General features: G+C 25.0%; 4 protein-coding genes across 6 annotated transcripts; 2 read left to right on the top strand and 2 right to left on the bottom strand.

Annotated features, from left to right (window-relative positions):
• Positions 1 to 1,772: 1,772 nt before the first annotated feature.
• Positions 1,773 to 3,219, top strand: Obp59a (Odorant-binding protein 59a). Its single transcript, XM_011500624.1, has 4 exons — positions 1,773 to 2,339; positions 2,808 to 2,843; positions 2,907 to 3,101; positions 3,177 to 3,219. Exons 1-4 carry the CDS (start codon positions 2,133 to 2,135, stop codon positions 3,207 to 3,209), a joined length of 471 nt encoding a protein of 156 aa, XP_011498926.1. The 5' UTR covers positions 1,773 to 2,132; the 3' UTR covers positions 3,210 to 3,219.
• Positions 3,220 to 3,296: 77 nt separating this feature from the next.
• Positions 3,297 to 5,260, bottom strand: Ist1 (increased sodium tolerance 1-like protein). Its single transcript, XM_011500515.1, has 4 exons — positions 4,922 to 5,260; positions 4,232 to 4,793; positions 4,098 to 4,151; positions 3,297 to 3,665 (listed from the first exon to the last, which is right to left on the bottom strand). The coding sequence occupies exons 1-4, from the start codon at positions 5,188 to 5,190 to the stop codon at positions 3,498 to 3,500; spliced, it is 1,053 nt and encodes a 350-aa protein (XP_011498817.1). The 5' UTR covers positions 5,191 to 5,260; the 3' UTR covers positions 3,297 to 3,497.
• Positions 5,261 to 6,053: 793 nt separating this feature from the next.
• Chmp1 (charged multivesicular body protein 1) lies at positions 6,054 to 7,030 on the bottom strand. Its single transcript, XM_011500514.1, has 3 exons — positions 6,901 to 7,030; positions 6,299 to 6,764; positions 6,054 to 6,226 (listed from the first exon to the last, which is right to left on the bottom strand). The coding sequence occupies exons 1-3, from the start codon at positions 6,920 to 6,922 to the stop codon at positions 6,112 to 6,114; spliced, it is 603 nt and encodes a 200-aa protein (XP_011498816.1). The 5' UTR covers positions 6,923 to 7,030; the 3' UTR covers positions 6,054 to 6,111.
• Positions 7,031 to 12,161: 5,131 nt separating this feature from the next.
• Positions 12,162 to 15,206, top strand: LOC105362956 (fatty-acid amide hydrolase 2). 3 transcript variants are annotated; one of them, XM_011500513.1, is made up of 9 exons: positions 12,162 to 12,197; positions 13,038 to 13,243; positions 13,340 to 13,569; positions 13,644 to 13,973; positions 14,086 to 14,375; positions 14,437 to 14,532; positions 14,617 to 14,775; positions 14,849 to 15,028; positions 15,093 to 15,206. In XM_011500513.1, exons 2-9 carry the CDS (start codon positions 13,056 to 13,058, stop codon positions 15,174 to 15,176), a joined length of 1,557 nt encoding a protein of 518 aa, XP_011498815.1. In that variant the 5' UTR covers positions 12,162 to 12,197; positions 13,038 to 13,055; the 3' UTR covers positions 15,177 to 15,206. The 3 variants fall into 3 exon arrangements, with proteins under 3 accessions (XP_011498815.1, XP_011498813.1, XP_011498814.1); XM_011500511.1 differs by lacking the exon at positions 12,162 to 12,197 and adding an exon at positions 12,269 to 12,366; XM_011500512.1 differs by lacking the exon at positions 12,162 to 12,197 and adding an exon at positions 12,423 to 12,523.
• The last annotated feature ends 5,221 nt before the right edge of the window (positions 15,207 to 20,427 follow it).

The following is a 20,427-nucleotide window of genomic DNA, read 5'->3' as shown; positions in this document are numbered from 1 at the left end:
AATGAACAGGATGAGCACTTTTCTCAAATGCACTGATGAGAATAGCATTGAGCTTGACAAAGAAAAATACAATGACTTTTGTCAGAGTTGTCAGTTTAATTCGTTTTCTGATCTAAAGGATTCTTTACTGAAATGATAATTCCGGAAACATGACACATTGATGGCTTTGGTGCTATTCAACGATGCATATAAAAGAGTGCGCACAGCTCTAAATAATCAGTAGTTGATTTTACCAAATTTTGTGTTCTTTTATTTTTTATGCTGAGCAATTTTATTGATCATGAGGCAATTTGTATCGACTCTACTATTTTACTTCGTTTTATCTTCATCTCCGCACCGAGCTCTGGTAAATTTTACAAAATATTTCAGCTACATATTGCTTAAAATAAATGATTTTTAGCATGATATATTATTATCTTCAATCTTTAATATATAATATAATTTTATAAATCCAGTGAATTGGGATAATATTACTCGTTAACATTAAAAAGTACAAAAAGTAATGTGAATTATATTTTTTACTTTCAAACATACTTTTCGCTTCTTATTAACTTTTCCCCCTTAATAAATATGTATTTCATAAATACTCTTTATCATTCTTTAATAAATAAGAAATTTATTAAAATATGTTGATAAAACAACGACTCCAATTTAATATGATAATTTGCAATATTTTATTTAATATTATAAATTAAAATATATAAGTAAAATATTATTACGTGTAATAACATTTAAGTGCATTAAAAAATAACATAAGCAAGAATTTTTAAATTCAATATATCATTCGCACATATCAAAACTCTAGTTTGGAAATATCAATAAAATAATATTAACAATATTCTAAATACAAAGAAATCATATCAAAATGCAAAACGAGGGCATTTGAAAGACAGATATATCTTATCAATGTTCTATCAGCTTGAAGATTGTTTAAAAGACAAATATTTATTTATCGAGTAAGGATATATAAAATTTTAGAACGTCATTAAATATAGTCGTTGAATTGCCTTGAATGTATTATAATTGATTACATTATATATCGAAATTGAATAATATTTTTTGTAATTTATTTGTTAGGAATTTTTACATTAAAATACTTGCAAATAGCTATTTTATATAAATAAGTAATTGATAAGACTACTTACCGATCGTACGTACTGCTATCGTAATACCGCTTCTAACTAATATTTGCCTTGTATGAGAAAAAGTAATTTCAAATAATTGTTTCAATTTAAAAACGTAAATTTATTCATTTCAAAATAAACGCTTTAATTACATATATTTTATTAATTATAATCGTTTCGAAATAATAGTTTTAATAATCTTTTTTTTTATTTCTACTTTAGCGTGCTTTTTATCAAAAATTATAATATAATATTTTCATTAATGCTAATGAACATTAATGACTTTTATCAATTAAAATACAAAATGTTAAAGTAGAGCGTGATAGATAAATATTGTGGTTAAATAACATCATAAAAGTGACAATTCCACTTAAAAACTACCTACTATTAAACAATATACAATCTTTATAAATCTTTATATCTTTAAAGTTCCTTAAAGTATATTAAAAAAGATTGCTCTTTTAACGTTGACATTAATGATTCTGACTATATAATAGAATAGATCATGCAGTTAAATTTTCACATGTGGTCGAAAACATTTCTATGGCCGTTGCGAATAAAAATATGTAAAATTTTAGATTATACAATATCTCACATTAATATTTCTCTAAAAATTACGAGTATACGATACAATAAAAATCTTTGGAGTTTTAAAAATAATATTAACCAAGAAAATCCATTATTATTTCATAGAGTTTGAAATGTCGCACCGGCAATCAACAAAACGATGATCAATTTCGAAAAATTATACAAGCTTGCCAAAAACGCTCTCTCAACCTCGACAGTGAAAACAATCAGGACTACAATCGCCGTGATACTGACTCCCAGGAAACATCAGATTCTAATTCTGACGAAAATTTATTCGACGATAGATTTTTGAGTTCTGGCCGAGATCGATATAATAAAAACGATAAAGTGGGTAGCGGTAACAGATATGATTATTTTGGTTCATCCAAAAATGTAACACCCCAATCCGCAAATCGTAATAAATCTTACTCGTCCATTGATATGAACAATAACAAGTCATCATACAATTATAATAGCCGACTGTATTTTAACAAGAGAAACATAAGGAATAGTCAATTTTATCCCCGAGACTTTGGTCATAATTATTCGAATAAATATAATAATATCAACAATAGTAATATGAATCGCAATAACAATAATAGTTACTATACAAGAGATAATAATCATAGCAATTATAAAGAACAAGGCGTAAGATATTGATTATTTATGTAAAATGAACGATATATCGTTAGGTTCAAATTACATTATTTAACTTTTTTTTTCGTAAACAACAAATAGATCGCTCTAAATTTTCGTAATGTTTTTAAAAACAAAATCTTTAATAAAAAAACTTTGTGCAGCATACGCTTAATGGCGAATTAAAAAGTTTATACGTAAACGGATTAATAAAGTACGCAAAAAATTTATTAGTCTTTGAAGTTTGCAACAATATTTTAATTATATTTTTCTCTACTTACTTATTTCAAACGATTTAAAAAATATATAAATTCCTTATTGCTCTCTCTCTCTCTCTCTCTCTCTCTCTATCGTACATGTAATGTAAATAATACTGCTTATTACATATTACAACGAGTGAATAATGTCACAATATACAACTTTATTTAAGAACATCATAGATCGGTCTGCTTTAGTTTTAAATTTAAATATTTGTTACAGTGTATTATCCAATGCTTTTTCAACGAACTGAATATAGTAAGTGAATCAAATAAATAGAATGTAACGACGATAAGTCTAATCACTAGTATAATGTAACAGGTCGATCAAAACGGTTTTCCAGAGAGATCGGCCGTTATTGGAGTAATGACACAAAATATTCATGATCCTTATTTACAAGATTTCATAGAGGAATCCGTGGTTGAATGTTATCATTATTTGAGCAACTTTAATCGTGAAGAAAAGTGTCAATTTTCGCAAAATTTGTTGTCATGCTTAGCCGAAAAAGGTAGCGAGGTAAGTTAAAATAATTGCCAATTTATATAAAAAAAATAGAGTATCAAATTTGGAAGAAAAAAATTTTATTTCTAGAAATGCGAGGATTGGGATGACGAATATATATGAAAATTAATTTTAAAAAAGCAATCTCATCACTCAAGAGATGAGAAATTAATTTTTAATGTATATTATAATTTTGTTATATTTGATCATAAGATCTATATATGGATTAACAAAGTTTATGTAAAAATTAAAAATACAAAGTTTGTAGCATTATTTTACATTTGTAAACAATGGCACTATCAATCGTATTATAGTGCATATATTTAACAATTATAAAGTAACAATTTAAACTAAGAATTGTTAAATTTTGTAAAAAAAAATCTAATATATAAAGTATATGGTATAAGCAAATTAGTCCCATTTTTTTAGATTTTCAAATCGCATCATTAAATCATCGAAATCGATCTCTTCGGCCTCGTCTTTCCTTTCGTTATCTGAAGGAACGGGAGGTAAATCTGGCAAATTAAAATCGTTCATTTGTATTTTGGATCGTGGCTGAGGTTTTGGGTGTTCATCCGACTATAAAAAAGAAAATTATTTGCAATATATACAAAATAAAATGTTTATAATGCTTTTAGGGCCTCGTTTTTAACTATTTACATTTTTAAATGAAACAAAGTAATTTTTTAAAAATTAGGATTCTCTATAATTATGCATATGGAAATTTTTATAAATTTATGTAATGCCAAGGGATAATATTAATTTCATTCAATTTTTATACATACAATTTAAACTTTTACTTGTTCAATGAAAGGACTTGTCACAATTGTTATTGATATGTAAAAATATATTTGAAAGTTTATTATTTGAACACGATTTAGTAAAAAATTTTTTTAGTAGATGGAAAAACTTATATTAGCAAAAAATTAATATATTAGTTTTAAATAAAAGCAATTTTCACAGTATTCTACATTAAGAATAGTTTAAACTCGGTATAAATGAAGTATTTACTTGTTTATTTAAATCTGGTGGAAGTGATCCATATGATGACGGCAAATTTTCTTTCTACAATTAAATATAATATCAAAATTATTATATGCAGCGACTGATTATTATTTTAATTTATATTGAAGACTATTACGTACAGAATTATTTATGTTGGATTTATCTAAAGGAATGTTATAAGAAAACTTTGCAGGATTAAATTGATTATTATCATCTTTGTCTAATAAACTGAATGAGCTTGGTACTGTAAAACCTATTGGTTTATCACAGCTATTAGCATTATTATTAGGTGGCATTGGAAGCTGTGGAAATCCTATAAATCCAGGGGGCTGTGGTACACCACCGCTTGCTTGATCTAAATTATTTGGTGTTTGGCCAGTATTTCCAATATCAATTAACGAAACGTCTTGACCCCCAGCCATAACTTGTGGATCCGCTTCGTATCGAATATTATATATTTTTGCAATTTCGATGAGATATTTTTCTACTAATAATTTTGATGGAGATTGTACACTCAGTTTGTGTTTTGTTTTCTGTGAAAAAGGTATCGCTCTTCCTTCCAAACACTCCTCCACAAATTTCTTTCCATACTTTAAAGCTAAGAGATCCGATATAACTTTCAACTCCTGTACGTCATTTTGTAGGTGCGGCGCTGCCCATATAATGGTTGTTATCGCTTCTAAGACATCTTCCTCAAATCCACTAAAAGTGTAAGTATTCATCAAATTAACATTAGATAAAAAAAAAAAAGGTAATTTATACAATCATAATTTTTGTACTAAAATTACAACATTCGCTTAATTATAGAAAATAAAGTAGTAAAAATGTACTTCTTTAGTTCGATGAGACCAAGACGTGTGACTAAACGATCGCAAAACATTTCCAGGAGTTCAAATGCTTCGATCATATAATCTTCCCTTATGATGTGCTCCACCCTGATTTTTGCTCTTTCTACTTTACCAGCAGCAATATAATCAGCTATTTCTTTTCTGGCTTTTTGAGCTAATTCAGTTTTCTTTTTTTCTAAAAGCTTAAATCTGTTAATTGCCAATTTTAAATGCGTTTTTAATTTTGTATAATTTGCCCCAGATAAAGGCATTTTAATGATTAGAATATTCTGCCCAGATTGATTGTAATTGTCCCCTTTATTACAAAATAGGTTTTTTTTTTAATAATAAAACTAATAATACGACGAACTACGTGATAGTACCATAAATTTAAAACCTAATTAAATGTAAATTAACAATGAATCACAAGTAAAAATGCAGGCGACACACACTACCAACTATTGTTTAATACAACCTTATATATGCACATGACAGTTTCAGTTCCATAATTCTTAGTTCAGTTTCACCGTTTCGTATGTTCAAATATCATATTGAACATTAAATAAAATATAAATAATACATTCATTGGCATTTAATTTGACAATACTAATTATTTAAAAATATTATAGTTTTATTCTCATTTTTTAAGCTATAAACAAAAAGTTAATAATTGTTGAATTACAAAGAAATATTTTTTTCATTTTTTTTTTTTCTAACTACTTAAAAATTAGATTGATGTGTAATCTTTTATAATAAAGCATTAACTTTTACAATTTTATATTAATAAAATCATTTAAAAGAAAACTATATGTTTTAGATAATACAGTTACAAGTTATTTCTAACATTGTAATCCAATGGAATATTTTTATAATATGGATTTTGATAATTTTTATAATATAGATTTATATATATATATATATATATATATATATATATATATATATATATATATATATACATATATATGCATGTATATTGGAATTGCAAAAGTCAGAAATATTATATTACTTTTTAAAAAATACTACTATTGGATTAGAATGAATTATTCACTTAATATTATTTATAAACACTAATATGCATTAATGTGTTTGTTCTGCAGTGCATTGATGATAGCCGTAACATTTGCCAATATTATTTAAAATATACATAAATTATAATACGTATAGCATCAATAAATTCTTAATCTTTGTATTTATTCTCTGAGTCTAGCCAATCGTTGCGTTAATTCATCTTGTTCTTGACTCGCAGCTGTCGAGGCACCTATACTTCCTAATTGTCCCGATGGAAGTTCCATATTCAACTCCAAACTAAAAAAATTACATTATTCATATAATCTTATTAAATAAAATTGTTAAAAAAAAAAAAGTATCGACGCATACCCAGCTTCGTCTGCCACTTGTTGCATTAGATTATCAACTTCATTTTGCGGAACATACGTGGTTGTAGTTTGCGACATTGCATTTTCCATATACGAGCTCTGTACATCTAAATCTTCAAATTGACTTTCAAATTTATCCATTAAACTGGAAATTTTTTCAAGGTTCATAGACTTCATAGCTGCATCCATAGCTTTCACGACACCAGCCATGGATTGTGTAACTTTTCGAGTTGTTAATGCGGTTTGCACTCTACTCGCTACTGCATCTACTCTTGCACTCATTCTTAAATAATTGAGAGCTTGATTTTTCTGTCTAATTGCGTTTTCCGCGTGAATTTTTGCACCCTCCATGTTACCTTTCTGAATTGCTTTTTTCACTTTTGCCTTTTCAACTTTCTCCTCTTTTTCACATTTTTTTGAATTTCGTTCTAATTCCTTAACGGCAAATTTCAAATTAAAAAGATTTTCTATATAATAGACATTAAAGAAAATATAAATATTTTATATGATAAATTATCAAACAAATGTTAACTATTGTACAATACGTGCGTATTGTCATTTGATATTTAAGCAGTAATGTTTATTATAATTTAAAAAGGATACTCTCCATCTGAGAGACAGACATGGCTGATTGTTCGGCCCCCGTTGTGATAATTACTAAGAAATTTCAAGGTAACAATTTTACTTGTATGATTTGTTGGTCTCTTGGCTGTTATTAACTTTATTTATTTGTAAATCCCAATAATCAACTTTAATTTACAGTATTGCTAGTGATTCCGTTTTAGAAGAACGTCGATGATGTTTGGTTACTTCGATTTATTGAAATACAACCATTTAGGTAAACTGCAAATTATTGATTATCATAAAATACAGGGAATTAATGAAAATTACTTACATTTCTAAAAATTATTAAGAAAAACATATTACAAACATTTTATGACTTCTATTTTGATTCTACGCTGAATCATCGGTAATCATTCTCGTATTCTTCTCGGTCTGTAAAGCAGATTTTTAATAAGTCCAAGAATTATCTGGCAGATGGCGACATAAGCGTATTCGTTTTACATATTGAAATCTTTGAATCGCCAGTACATAAATAATAACAACAATATAATATAATAATATACGCCAGTCTGAGAATTTATACAATTGCGCAACTTTTATGCACTTGATATTTATAAAATTTACTTTTAAAAAATTACATCCAAAACTATTTTTAGCTTATTCTCGTTGTATTTTATTTAAACTTTAAGCAATGTTTTTTATTATTATATAAGATAAAATTCTCTTACGCACTAGGCGCATGCGTAAACTATTTTTAAACGGTTTCTCGAATTTTATAATCATTGGTTTTAATGTTAATGAAGTGAAAAATGTCTCGATGACAATGCAATTATATGAAATATCATTTTCCATCGAAAAATTATGCATAATATATTTCTAATTTAATTGTTGTATACTTTTTTTCTTTCTATAGTTAATTAGAAATAATTGAACAACGATTTCCTGAATAGACGAATACAGACACATATTATGCATTAGAAAGTTGAATTTAGAGAAACATCGTTTCTCTTGCATTTTGCAATCTGCCAGTTTTTGAAATTAACAAATTATTGATACTTTTTGTTATCAGGCAATATTTATATTTAACCTCGATATCTTTAATTGTTAGAGCTCATTCAAATTATCTTGTATGCTATTTATTTAAATACAAAGTTAATATCAATTTGTTTTTCGACGTTAAACATTTCTTTCTCATTAAATAATGATTAACAATAATTATTATTCTTTCGCAATTTATCAATCAATGGTAATATTAATTATTGCTGAACTGAGATAAATTGAAAGCGGAGAAACAATGTTGTGTATCGAGAAATTGCATATTGACGTTTTCACAACGACTATGTATAAATATATCAATAATGTAATAATAATTATAAATTATCCACACACACACACACACACGCATATATATCTTGTGAGCACAAATAAGTTTTGAATACGCAACAATTTTTCGCTACCATATCGGTTTTATAATTCAACCAATAACTTGTTTGTGGAATGCCGTTCAGAGCATAATCAGGCCTTTTTTAATCTTTATTATGAAATCCAAATTAATCATTTGCATTTAATAATTACAGAAATACGTTATTAAACAAATATGATCGAGAAGTATAACAATAGATATATATTTATTATCAATTTTTCAGTAATTTACATTCAAGTAATGTACATCATTCTTATCCATAGACCATTATAACTAATTATAAATTAAAAAGCACATGTCAATATTCAGTCAGTTGTAATAAAAATTCAAATATAATCCCTTTGTAAAGTAATACTACATTAAAATTAGTTACATTCATAAATTATAGAGATAAGATTAATAAAGTATTGATCTTGAGCTGGAAAAGAAATTGTGAAAGAGTTGTTCGTAAGCTTTCAAGGCGATAGCATACGAGAGACTTTATCAGTATATTTCACTATTTGTTTATTCATCATTTTTATTTTATGCACTGATTATTGCTATTAAATTTATTATTTCAACAGGACAATTTCATTGATGTTAATTATTATTGATATTTAAATATCAATAAAAACACTTTTATGCATAATAATTTGAAATTATTATTAATATTAATTTAATGTGTATTATGGGAATAATTTTATATTATTTTTTTCTTCGATTTGACATTAAGAAAGAGCAATTTTACATCGAGATAATGATCTTTTAAATAAATTACATAACATATATACATTATATAAATATTGAATAATTTCGAATCTTTAATACTTTAGATTTTTAAATATGGCGATAAGCATAAACGAATCTTTTATAATTTAACAAGTCCAAAGATAGTCTTCATAGCTTGTTATTATTACCTTATTATATTATCTTTTATTATCTGGCTTAATATTCTTTTAGCTTCTAAATTTTAAATTATTAACATTTCATGAAATATCTTATTAAAAGTTTTCAACTTAGCGCCCTTTCGATCTTCAAAATACGAGAATATCCAAATAATTATAGATAAAGCCATCTAAGACGATTTAATCTATTAATTTGTTTTATTTTGTAAAGTTATTATATTTTACAACAGTTTGTACACATGAATTTGATTTAATTTAAAAATATTACTATTCTTTAAAACATCATTATTGAAATTTTGTTTAATTATATGTAGGTTCATACGAGTCGAAAAGTTCATTCGATTATATAAATATTAACAGAATGTGAAGAGCAAATATCGAAAGAGTAGACTATGTATTGAAAAAAATAACTTTAAAAGATAAATGATATATTATTGATAGAAACAAATGAAGTTAACGTGCGCGATGTAATCCATATTTAATAATTAGAGACTATGTTAAACCAATAATGTTCTGTCATTAATGGAAACATCATATAATTAGCTAATTGGATTAAGCGTTAATTCACTTTATATTATAATCTATTAACGTTTAGAAATTCATTTCAGTTTTTGTTCATAAGTATGTAGACTATTGTTGAATTTTATAAATGAATAAAAATTACATCGGATACATCTAAAATATCGATTAATTATTATTCATACATTTTCAAATATATTTGCAAATATATTTTATTCTTTTAATTCTTATTTTCATAAGACATATGTCTTTTTAAAATATCTTGGTATAATTTTTTTAATTTAAGTAATAACTTTGTGGTGTTGCTATGCTCGCAATTATTCATTGAAATTGATGGTTCCGAATATAGTATCATTAATGTTAATTTCTCGATCGAAAATATACTTTATGGGATTGATATTAGTATATCAAATTCAATCAAATTTAATAAAAATGTATAATTAATGATTCATTGAGTGTGTAAGTAATTTTAATAAACAATATCTTTTCAAGCAATCTCTAACAAGTTATATATATATATATATATATTATATTATATATATATATATATTTTTTTTTTAATATTTTGAATATTTAATCATACTGAAAAATTCTGAATTTCAATCACGTATGTGTTTCATCCAAATTATTCATAGAATAAGAATAAATTGATTAAATATTACTTCAATTAATAAATATGACGATAAGGATAACTTCATTTTATTAATAGTTTCAATGTTAGAAGTAACAAGATCAGCAATTTTATTTTTTATATCAATGCAAGATTTTTAACGAATAATCTATAAAAATGCTCTCAGACAGCGGCAAAGCTTTAGTAGCATTTGTACTATTAGAAGTTGGAAAGATATTTATTTTACCTAATAGCAATGTCAAATCTTATCTTAATGCATTACAGTTAATGGAATAATTACATTCGTATCACAATAAGTACTCGGTAATATTTATAACAGATGAATGTTTGTTACAATGTTCAAAAAAATTATCTACAACCCAATTGCTGCTGCAAATGTTATCATAGTGTGTTAAACACATAATAAAAAAATTAATAAACAAAATTCACTTTTTATTAAGAAATTCAATATAAATTTTATAAATAATTTTAATACAATGTTGAAATGAAAAAAATTTAAAATTAATTTAGTTAATGAAAATTTTTTATAAAATAATCAAATAATTTATAAAAAAAAAAAATTATTATTATTAATATTTATTGATACTCTCTATCTATTCGAATTATATAATTATTAAGTAAATTATATATAATTGTTGGATTATTTTATCTTTGAGTAAAAAAATGCAATAATAATTTAGACAGAATATCTTCAATTTAAGTGATTATAAACCTTTCTTCTTCGAACTAAAATTTTAAATTATCATTTGTCTTTTCCGAACGATAAATAAGCTGATAGAAAACAGTAGATAATTGTCAGAAAATACATTATTCAATTAAAATATTCACATATTTTCATTAATTGTGTTAATTTCAAGATTTTATTGTGGAAGTGTCCGAACCTTCAAAATATATCCTTAAATAAAATATTGATTAATCCCTAATACATACATTATAATTACTTACAAAGAGAATGTTAAAATAATTACGATTCGATTAAATCGTTATTGGCATTAACAATTAATATCATGTCATGAAAATAATTAAAAATTAATACACAAAGAAATCGGCGCTTATTATTTTACAGATATTTTACTGTACTTAAATATTCTTTTTAACTGATATTGAAAGTACAAGCTTAGTCATATGTATTTTTCTTTAGCGATGCTTATTAAGAACAATTGATTATTAAATGATATTGATTATTACTCGAAACGCGAATAATGCAAGGGGAAAAAAAAATTAATTTTACGTTATTCAAGCAATGTAAAAAGATTAATTTTGATATAAATGAGTAATAGCATGAAATTTATTTCTTCTATATTTGCCATATCGTTTAATAAAGCATTTAATGTTTCTATTCACAATGTACATGACATTTATGATTTTTCTATGATTATAAATCATTACTATTCTAAATTTTAATTCCACATATAACATTAATATTTGCCGATAATGATCAATAGAATTTTTTCGATGCAATAATTAAAATTTGATCTTCATCTTAAAGTCTAACTTGTACAATCTTACTCTACATTTTAGTTTAATCGACACAAATATAAATTATCCAATATACATAATTTGATGATTAAATACAATAACAAATAAATTCAACTTAAAAAGAAAAACATAATTTTAATATTGCGTGATGCGTAAAATATGCGGCAGTTGTCACGGCTGCTTATGCTCGTAAAGTTTAGTAAATATGCAAATCTAAAGCAAATTACAAATGCAAATTAAACAAAAATAAAAAGGAGAAGAAATTCGGTATACTCGTAGCGTATGTAAAATACAAAGAATGTAAAAACAAAAAACTAAAATTACACGGCAAAGTATAAGAAAATTGTAGAGCATAATTAATTGTGTTTCACTACTTTTCATCACTATTCAACATTCTAAGGTTACATTGTCCTCTTTACAAACTAATTTTCTTTTTTTTTTTTTTTATCTCAAGATGCAATAATAATTATTTAAATATAGCGCTTAGAATTTGTTCAGAGCCCCAGTACGTCATAATCCTATCGCCGGTAAGAAGTCGCGAAATTATCTCGTAGAGCTTGAACATAACGGTACTTTTACATTTACTTCTTTATTATATAAATAGTTTTCTAAATACGTAATTTGAATACATATCAATTGATAGTCGATAATTACAATAAACTATTTAAGGAAACATCGATTTCACTAATTTAATTGAGCAAAATTAATTATTCGCGTAACCTATAGGTCTAACATACTTATATATTATTTTGTTTTTTATAAAAATTAAAATTATCAAAGTTTTATATTTTCTTCAATTCATTTAATTTTATCGTATTACTAATTTGTACATACGTGATTAAAAAATAAACGCGAGTTATTTATTGTAGGACGTCGTTAACATGTTTTTTTTAACTTAAATAATTGTGTAAAATTTTTAATCATTCCGCAACATTAAACACATATAAAAAAACTTTTCATGTATTTTAATATTAATATTCGTATATTTAATATTAATATTCGAGAATTAATATTCTCGTATTAAAATATTATCTTTGTAAAAAATTACTTATTTTATTAAACTTGGTTATGTATAATTTTAATAATTTTATAGTAATATATATATATATAAAAAGCAAAACTTGTATAGTTGATTTTTTAGTCTTACGTACACCAATTGCTTTTAGAATTTTTTTTTTTTAAATAAATAACATAATGATTCTGTGTGTATATATTTTTAATTATTAATTTCTTTTTATAGTTAAATAAACCTACTAAAATGCTGTCTACGTTGAAAACAATATTCCTGGAAGTTACTAAAATAGTTTTAATTCAATTACATTTGTTGATAGATGTATTGGTAGAATTTTTCTTTGGTTTATATTATGATAAAAGAATACAAAAAGTTCCACCTGTTAAAAATAATTTATTACTTCAAAGTACGATACAAATAGCTCGAAACATTAGGTAATAATAAACTTATTTCAAAGTCTATATATTTGATTTATTAATTTTTTTTTTTTTTTTTTTTTTTTTTTTTTTTTTTTTTTTTTTTTTAATTAGAGAGAAAAAAATAAGTTCAGAAGAAGTGGTTAAAACGTTTATCGAACGATGTAAAGAAGTTAATGGATTATTAAATGCAATTGTGGAAGAAAGATACGAAGATGCAATTAAGCAAGCCAAGGAGGTTGATAACTTTTTAAACAGTGAAAATTATAATATAACAGAATTGGAAAAAACGAAGCCTCTGCTAGGAGTACCTTTTACAACTAAAGAAAGCAATGAAGCGAAAGGTAGAATTTATAATTTTTTTTATGAATATAATTACTATAAAAAACTAAAATTTAATAATCAAAATTATTTTTAGGATTGCTTCATTCTATGGGTACATTGAGGCGAAAAGGTCATCGTTCGTTGGAAGATGCTACTGTAATTAAAAATGTTAAAACAGCTGGGGCAATAATTATTGGTAAAACAAATATTCCAGAATTGAATCAGTGGGTAGAATGCAGAAACAAAATTTATGGACAAACAAATAATCCTTACAATACGACTAGAACTGTTGGTGGAAGTAGCGGTGGAGACGCCGCAATAGTTTCTGCATGTGGTGTTCCATTTGCAGTTGGCAGTGATATTGGTGGTTCCATTAGAATACCAGCGTCATACAATGGTATTTATGGATTAAAGCCAAGTCAAGGTATGCTATTTATGGTAGTTTAATTAACGTAACCAATCGATCGATTTATTTATATTATTATTCGATATTTAAAGTGCCATTGAAAGTAAAAAATAAATATGAATATTTATAGGTATGACTTCGTTAAAAGGCATAGGAATGAGACAGGAAGAGCATCTAGATTCGATGGCAGAAGCAGGACCATTGTGTAAGAGAGCTGAAGATTTAGAGTTGTTGATGACAATTATGTCAGGTTCACTATTAAACAAGCCATTAAATACTCCGATTAATTTGAAAAATATTAATGTTTTCTATCAAGAGAGCTCCGGAGATATTCGAGCGAGCGAACTTAGCTTTGAAACCAAAAATGCTTTAAAAAAAGCAACAAAGTATTTAGAAGAACTATGCGGATCTGTGACAAAGGTAGATGAAATTACTGAACGACAATTTTGTCAAATTTAGATTTTAATTTTAGTTCTTTTAGATGACTTTGCCTGGCACAGAATATAGTTATCGTCTATGGCGATATTGGATGACCCAGGAAAAAATTAATTTCAAAGAAAATTTAACAAACAATACCGTACGTAGTCATGTAATAATTTGTATTTATAATATTATTTGTTTAGAAGCCTTTCTTTAAACAATTAATTACTTATTTACATAGGGGTGTACAAATTTTAAAATAGAATTTTGTAAAATATTAAGTGGAAATTGTGAAATCACTTTCGCAGCTTTATTAAAATTATTTGATTCTGATGTTTTTCCCAAAGAAAATGAAGAATGGGCTAAAAGTATGACTAATCTAATGAAAACTTCTTTATTAGTGAGTAAACATTTTGAAAATTTTATCCCTCCCATTATAAACAATGTATTAATCTTATACACATTTGATACAGGCAAAATTAGGAGACAATGGCATTTTTATATATCCTTCATTTAATTCCGCAAAATATCATTGTGCACTATTCCTGAGTCCATTTAGTTTTGGATATTGGGCCGTTTTTAATGTATTGAAGGTCCCAGTTTGCCAAATACCTATGGGTCTAGATAAAAATGGTTTACCCATTGGAATTCAAGTATGCTAGCTATTAATTTCATTATAATCAATAGGAAAATATATATTAAAAATAATTATTTCAGATTGTGGCAGCTCCAAATAACGATCATCTGTGTATAGCAGTTGCAAAAGAATTAGAGAAGGAGTTCAAATGGATTGAACCGTAAAATAAATTCTAAATTTTCCATTTGTTTTTTTTTGTTTTTGTTTTTTTTTTGTTTTTTTTTGTTTTTTTTTGTTTATCGATCTTTAAACGTTTTATACGTACAAATTTTTACTTTTCTACATGTAATATAAGTTTAATATTGATAAATATATGATAAATTTTACACAATGTGATAATTAAAAATTTAGATTACGATTATAGTATTGTTTTAAATAATTATTTTATTTTGTATCTTATAAATAATAGGTTTTATTATAAATACTATAACAATTATAGACACCTGTCATGAAATTTCAGTAAAGATTTTCTGATTTACAATTTTATTATATTTATAAATATTACCAATTTATTTTGCATTAATAATAAAGTTATAAAATAAGAGAGATAAAACATATGTAAGTATCATGTTGACAAACAAGTATATTAAATGTCTATAAACTTTTATTATTTAAATGTGATTTTAATTAGTTATTTTAAATTATTATTCAAAATTAAATGCATGTCAGTTGATTAATGTAAGAATAAATTTAAAACACATCCCAAGTTATTTATATATCAAAATCTTATAATATAAAGAATTGATAATTAAATATGGTTTTAGAAACTGTAGGTAGAAATAAATATTATGTTAATAATTATATAGTTATGAAAGAACGTTTTAAAGAATATGTAGAATAAGTGTTTAACTATGATTAAATTAATACAATTATTTTTATTTGTGGTCATTTTATCAAATTATTGCTAATAAAATAGTCCAAATAACGAACAACAATTAATAGATATGCAAAAGCTAAAAACTGCTTAATCAAAACAATAATTTTTCAAATTTTAATTACATTTAGAAAATACATTGTTTTTTTTTTATATCACTTATATTTAATATGTATGTATATATATATATATATATATATATATATATATATTGTATTTATTAAATACAATAATAAATTCATGATGACGTTTCAACCAAAATTTCTTATGACTATTCCCGAATAATAAAGGTGCAATATAAAATTGATAATATTACTAATTGCCATAAGTCTTTAAAAGAGCGAAGTGTTACGTGTTAACTAATTACTTGTTACCATCATCCACAGTTTTTTTATCCAGACTGAATAAAATCATGTAAAACAATGAGTTTTTCCAGCTTTTCTTGTCTTATTTGTTTTTTTTTTTTTTTTAATTTTTTTTTTATTAAATATGAAGCAATATGTCGCGAATTTAGCTTATACACGCACAGACTTATGAATTTTTGCATAGTTGCACATACATGAGACAAAGAGTAGATAAGCAGATATTAGGTCATGAATTTGTTGCGTATATTACTTTGATATTACTTTGATACTACTATAAAAGTACTTAATATATGAAAGTATAGAGAAAACTTTTTTTTCAAAATATAAAATATAAAACTATTTGGTTATTCTGTAGCATTTATAAGCCAACAAAATGATTTTTAAATAGAAAATTTTTGTTTAAGGTATAATACAAATTATTTTTTTTAAATATTTTTTACAAATTTTCTTTTAAAGAAATATAAATGCGTTCGTAAATTGTTGAATATCCACCTATTTGATTTCTATAAATTAAGATAAAAATCTTAAAATTCAGCCATTTATTTTCTTCTACTATTATATTAATGGTCCTATCTACTTTTGCCTTTAGATAAATTCAATTAGAACTTAAAATTTAATTCAATTTAGTTAAATTTTAATTAATGTAGGAGTATCATTATTGTACAATACGATACCCCTTATGAACTTTGACACTGAGAAGTCAAACGTACAGATGGCTTATCCTATGTGTTTTTATAAATAAATTATTTAAATATTCTTTAAAAATTGAATAATATTTTATTATATATAATTTTGCATAATAATGAGCACCAATGAGAATAAATGGATAAATTTTATACAAACATATTATTAACGATTTATCGCGTACTGAAAAATATTACAATATCAACAAAATTGACAAACGTCTCGAACTTTTAATGCACTTTCTTTATATATGCAAATAAAAGAAAAAAAAAATTAAACAATTTTCGTTTTAATCGATTTATCAGCTATTTTATGGTTAATCGCTAAAATTTGACATTAATTCTTTTATTAATAATAGTATTTTCTTCGTTCAATTAAAGCCTAAATATATTTTTAATATGCCAATCATTTTTATATAGAATACTTAGAATGGAATAAAAGACATTTAAAAAATCCATTAAATAACGTCAATTGCATAGAAAAAAGTTAATAATCTCTATCTTCCAATATATACTTATAAGTATTAGATAAGATGTGAAATATATGTAACGTAAGATAAATTAATTATGAATTAATAGTACAAGATTAACGCTAAAAAGTTGAATGAATTATATGATGCGAATATTGAAACGCATAAGATGATCGCCTTTGACTAATTATACTCAATCGCTTAAATACTTAAGAATTTATTTTTATTAATTTAGAATTTACCATCAGAAGCATGGGTATTTAATAAGTTGAATACTTAAATAGGCTTTTTACAAAACGTTAAATTACAAATAATATGGAGCTATTCGTGTCCATATGATATAAAGTTTTATATATTCAGAATATAATTCAGTACAATCTGCAATAAATCTCATGTTAGAATGCATTTCTATTTTTTATCTTCTCAAAGAATCCATTCGGAGATTAATATTGATATTAAACTGGATTTTCAAGTTTATTTAACTTTAGAAAGTTTTGTAAATGTATGTCTAAATCAAATGGATTTTCAGATAAAAAAATTTGGCTTGACTTTTTATCAAAATCTACTTACGCAAAGATCCTACCCGATTTTACAAAATCTGTATTTAATTGCTTATATTACTCATAAACTTTTTAATTTAGTCATATCAAAATCTTGAACATATTTCATTAGTATAATTAACGAGATCTTGAGAAATATCTCCCTTTACATTGGCATTAAATGCAATTGCGTCTTTAAAAAATTTATCATCTAATAATAGTAAAAAATTTATAAAAAATAATATTGATTTATAATATAATAATTACTATATTTTATAATCAATTTAGTTTAGATATATTAATTTTTTGTAATCATATTATGAAAAACAATTTATCAACACTGAGATCAAATTATTAAGTTTGTGTTTATATAAAATTCATTGCGCACTTGGAATTCATATAGAACTAACAATATAATAGTACTTAGTTTGTACTTTCACGTATATCGTCGCGAGTACTTGATATTTTACGCTATGATTACGATGTAAGAATGACTGGAATAATAAAGTGTTTAAACGTCAGTAGATTTATTTGGAGATGACCAGGACTGGTTGTGAAAACAACCTGATGTCTCGTATTCTACCGCCAGCTACATAAGCTTCCTCCGCCTTTGTCTCGCATCTCTTTTTATGTAACAGTCAATTAAAATTCGCATTCAGTTTTATACAATTGCTTTATTTTTCTAATGACATATGTTGCTTCCTTAAACGAACTTGTTCGAGCTTCGAAGATATTGATTGGCTAAATTCAGTATCCATTGTTGGGTAAAATAAACATAAAAATAAAATCTTTAACGTTAGTAAAATGTTATTACGAATTTCAATCAATTGAAATCATTTTCTATTATTATCATCTAAATTCATTTATAAATCTAAGTTTATTATTATTTCAAAATTTTTGCATTTAACAATTATCGAAAATAGGTAAAATTGCATCGATTGTATTTTTAATTAATTCAATATAGATTTCATTGATATCGTTTTTATTTAAAAAAGTTTCTTCGATTATTTACACAATAGTTAATTAAATATGATGTTGTTATTACTAAGAATTGAGGAAAGGTTTACCGTTGTTTAGACTTTGCTCGTAGTGTATTAATAATCTTCAAAATTTCTTTCAAATCAATCTTTCAAATTAATAATATAACAATTAATTGTTCAATGAATGAAAATTTGAGATTATTAAGAGAGATATCTAATTATTTTTTAATTCGAGTAAAGAGTTGAAACCTAAAAGATCAAAGTTAATTACGTATAATTTAGTCACTGACAAAAGGTGTTAAAATAAGCATTATTTGAATTGCATTTAATTTTATAAATTTAAGCATAAAGTCTCCTTTCCAAATCTTTAACTTAAATATTTTAAGCGTTTAAATACTTAAAGGATTTACTAATGAAAGTAAAAGTAGCAAAATAGCTGGACCGTAAAAGAGGCTGAAATTGAATGCCTAACGTAAGAACACTAAATTGATTTATTAGAAAATCACAGGAAAGACAGTTTAATAATTATTGCCGAAAACTGTAAAAAAAAAAAAAAAGAAGAAAAAAACGTATGTTATAACAATTTTACATTGGCTCTCTTTGGAACTGATTTTTCTCTCAAAATTTCTTTAAACACTAATGAATGTTTGCAAAAACTCGATTGACAAACCAAGAAACAGTATAAAAATCACTTTAAAATGAATAATAAACACTATTACGTACGCGATGGCCAATTAAAACCAATCGAGTTCTTTCTCTTGCTTTCTCTTTCTTTTTCTTTCGCTCTCTTTAGAGAGCAGCGTTAATTTCTACTCGTTGTATAACATACTTACTTTTTATATGAGTCTTATCTCATCGAGCAGAATCTCTTAAATGATGGTATTCGTCGATTCTCCTTTCTCTCGATCTGCTTATTTTTTCTTTCTTCACACTATTTATATACTTCTTAACTATATTACATTATGTCATATTGGAATAGGAATGATGAAGCTACTATTTTCTTACATTTTCTCCGATGTAACAGATAAGTGGTAAAAGAGCGGGCGAGTTGTCATTAATAACAAATTACCAAGATAGTCTAAATTGACATTTATATGATTTTTGCCGTGATTAAAAAAGTTGTTGGCCATGAAATAAAGTCAATAAGAAAAGTCTCGGCGATGTTTGCCGAATCCAATGTATTTGAAATTTGACCAGAAAGCATTCACAAGTATATTATCAACAATTAACGATTACGGTAATCGAATTACGGTAATGCCTGTCCGACTGCTTGTCCCCTTTATTTAAGTAACAAATCTGCGCGCTTATGATTCATATTCATTGGTACTTAATATATTTAATTACTTAATTAATTAATTTATTGATTGATTGTTAATAAATGATCGAGTTTCGGGTTGGAAAGGAAGCATAAACGTAATGTAAATGCCGCAAAGTGCCCAAAGCTACGCAAGAATATTCTTTACGATAGAATGTTTTTTCACTCTCGGCACTCAATGTACACGAC

Source organism: Ceratosolen solmsi, unplaced genomic scaffold (genome assembly GCF_000503995.2).
Source record: "Ceratosolen solmsi marchali unplaced genomic scaffold, CerSol_1.0 scaffold56, whole genome shotgun sequence".
In the NCBI taxonomy this organism is placed as follows: Eukaryota; Metazoa; Arthropoda; class Insecta; order Hymenoptera; family Agaonidae; genus Ceratosolen; species Ceratosolen solmsi.
The sequence above is the reverse complement of the archived record's forward strand: the minus strand, read 5'-3'. Positions and strand labels throughout refer to the sequence as shown.

Excerpts from the sequence above, each read along its gene's own strand:
- Obp59a (XM_011500624.1), top strand. The coding sequence starts at position 2,133 with ATGAACAATAACAAGTCATCATACAATTATAATAGCCGACTGTATTTT. Across the intron at positions 2,340-2,807 it reads GCAATTATAAAGAACAAGGC|TGTATTATCCAATGCTTTTT; the intron begins GTAAGATATTGA and ends TATTTGTTACAG. Across the intron at positions 3,102-3,176 it reads TAGCCGAAAAAGGTAGCGAG|AAATGCGAGGATTGGGATGA; the intron begins GTAAGTTAAAAT and ends TTTTATTTCTAG.
- Ist1 (XM_011500515.1), bottom strand. The coding sequence starts at position 5,190 with ATGCCTTTATCTGGGGCAAATTATACAAAATTAAAAACGCATTTAAAA. Across the intron at positions 4,152-4,231 it reads AATCCAACATAAATAATTCT|AAAGAAAATTTGCCGTCATC; the intron begins GTACGTAATAGT and ends ATTTAATTGTAG. Across the intron at positions 3,666-4,097 it reads CACCAGATTTAAATAAACAA|TCGGATGAACACCCAAAACC; the intron begins GTAAATACTTCA and ends TCTTTTTTATAG.
- Chmp1 (XM_011500514.1), bottom strand. The coding sequence starts at position 6,922 with ATGTCTGTCTCTCAGATGGAGA. Across the intron at positions 6,765-6,900 it reads GTCTGTCTCTCAGATGGAGA|AAAATCTTTTTAATTTGAAA; the intron begins GTATCCTTTTTA and ends TCTATTATATAG. Across the intron at positions 6,227-6,298 it reads CAAGTGGCAGACGAAGCTGG|TTTGGAGTTGAATATGGAAC; the intron begins GTATGCGTCGAT and ends TAATTTTTTTAG.
- LOC105362956 (XM_011500513.1), top strand. The coding sequence starts at position 13,056 with ATGCTGTCTACGTTGAAAACAATATTCCTGGAAGTTACTAAAATAGTT. Across the intron at positions 13,244-13,339 it reads CAAATAGCTCGAAACATTAG|AGAGAAAAAAATAAGTTCAG; the intron begins GTAATAATAAAC and ends TTTTTTAATTAG. Across the intron at positions 14,533-14,616 it reads AAAATTTAACAAACAATACC|GGGTGTACAAATTTTAAAAT; the intron begins GTACGTAGTCAT and ends TTATTTACATAG.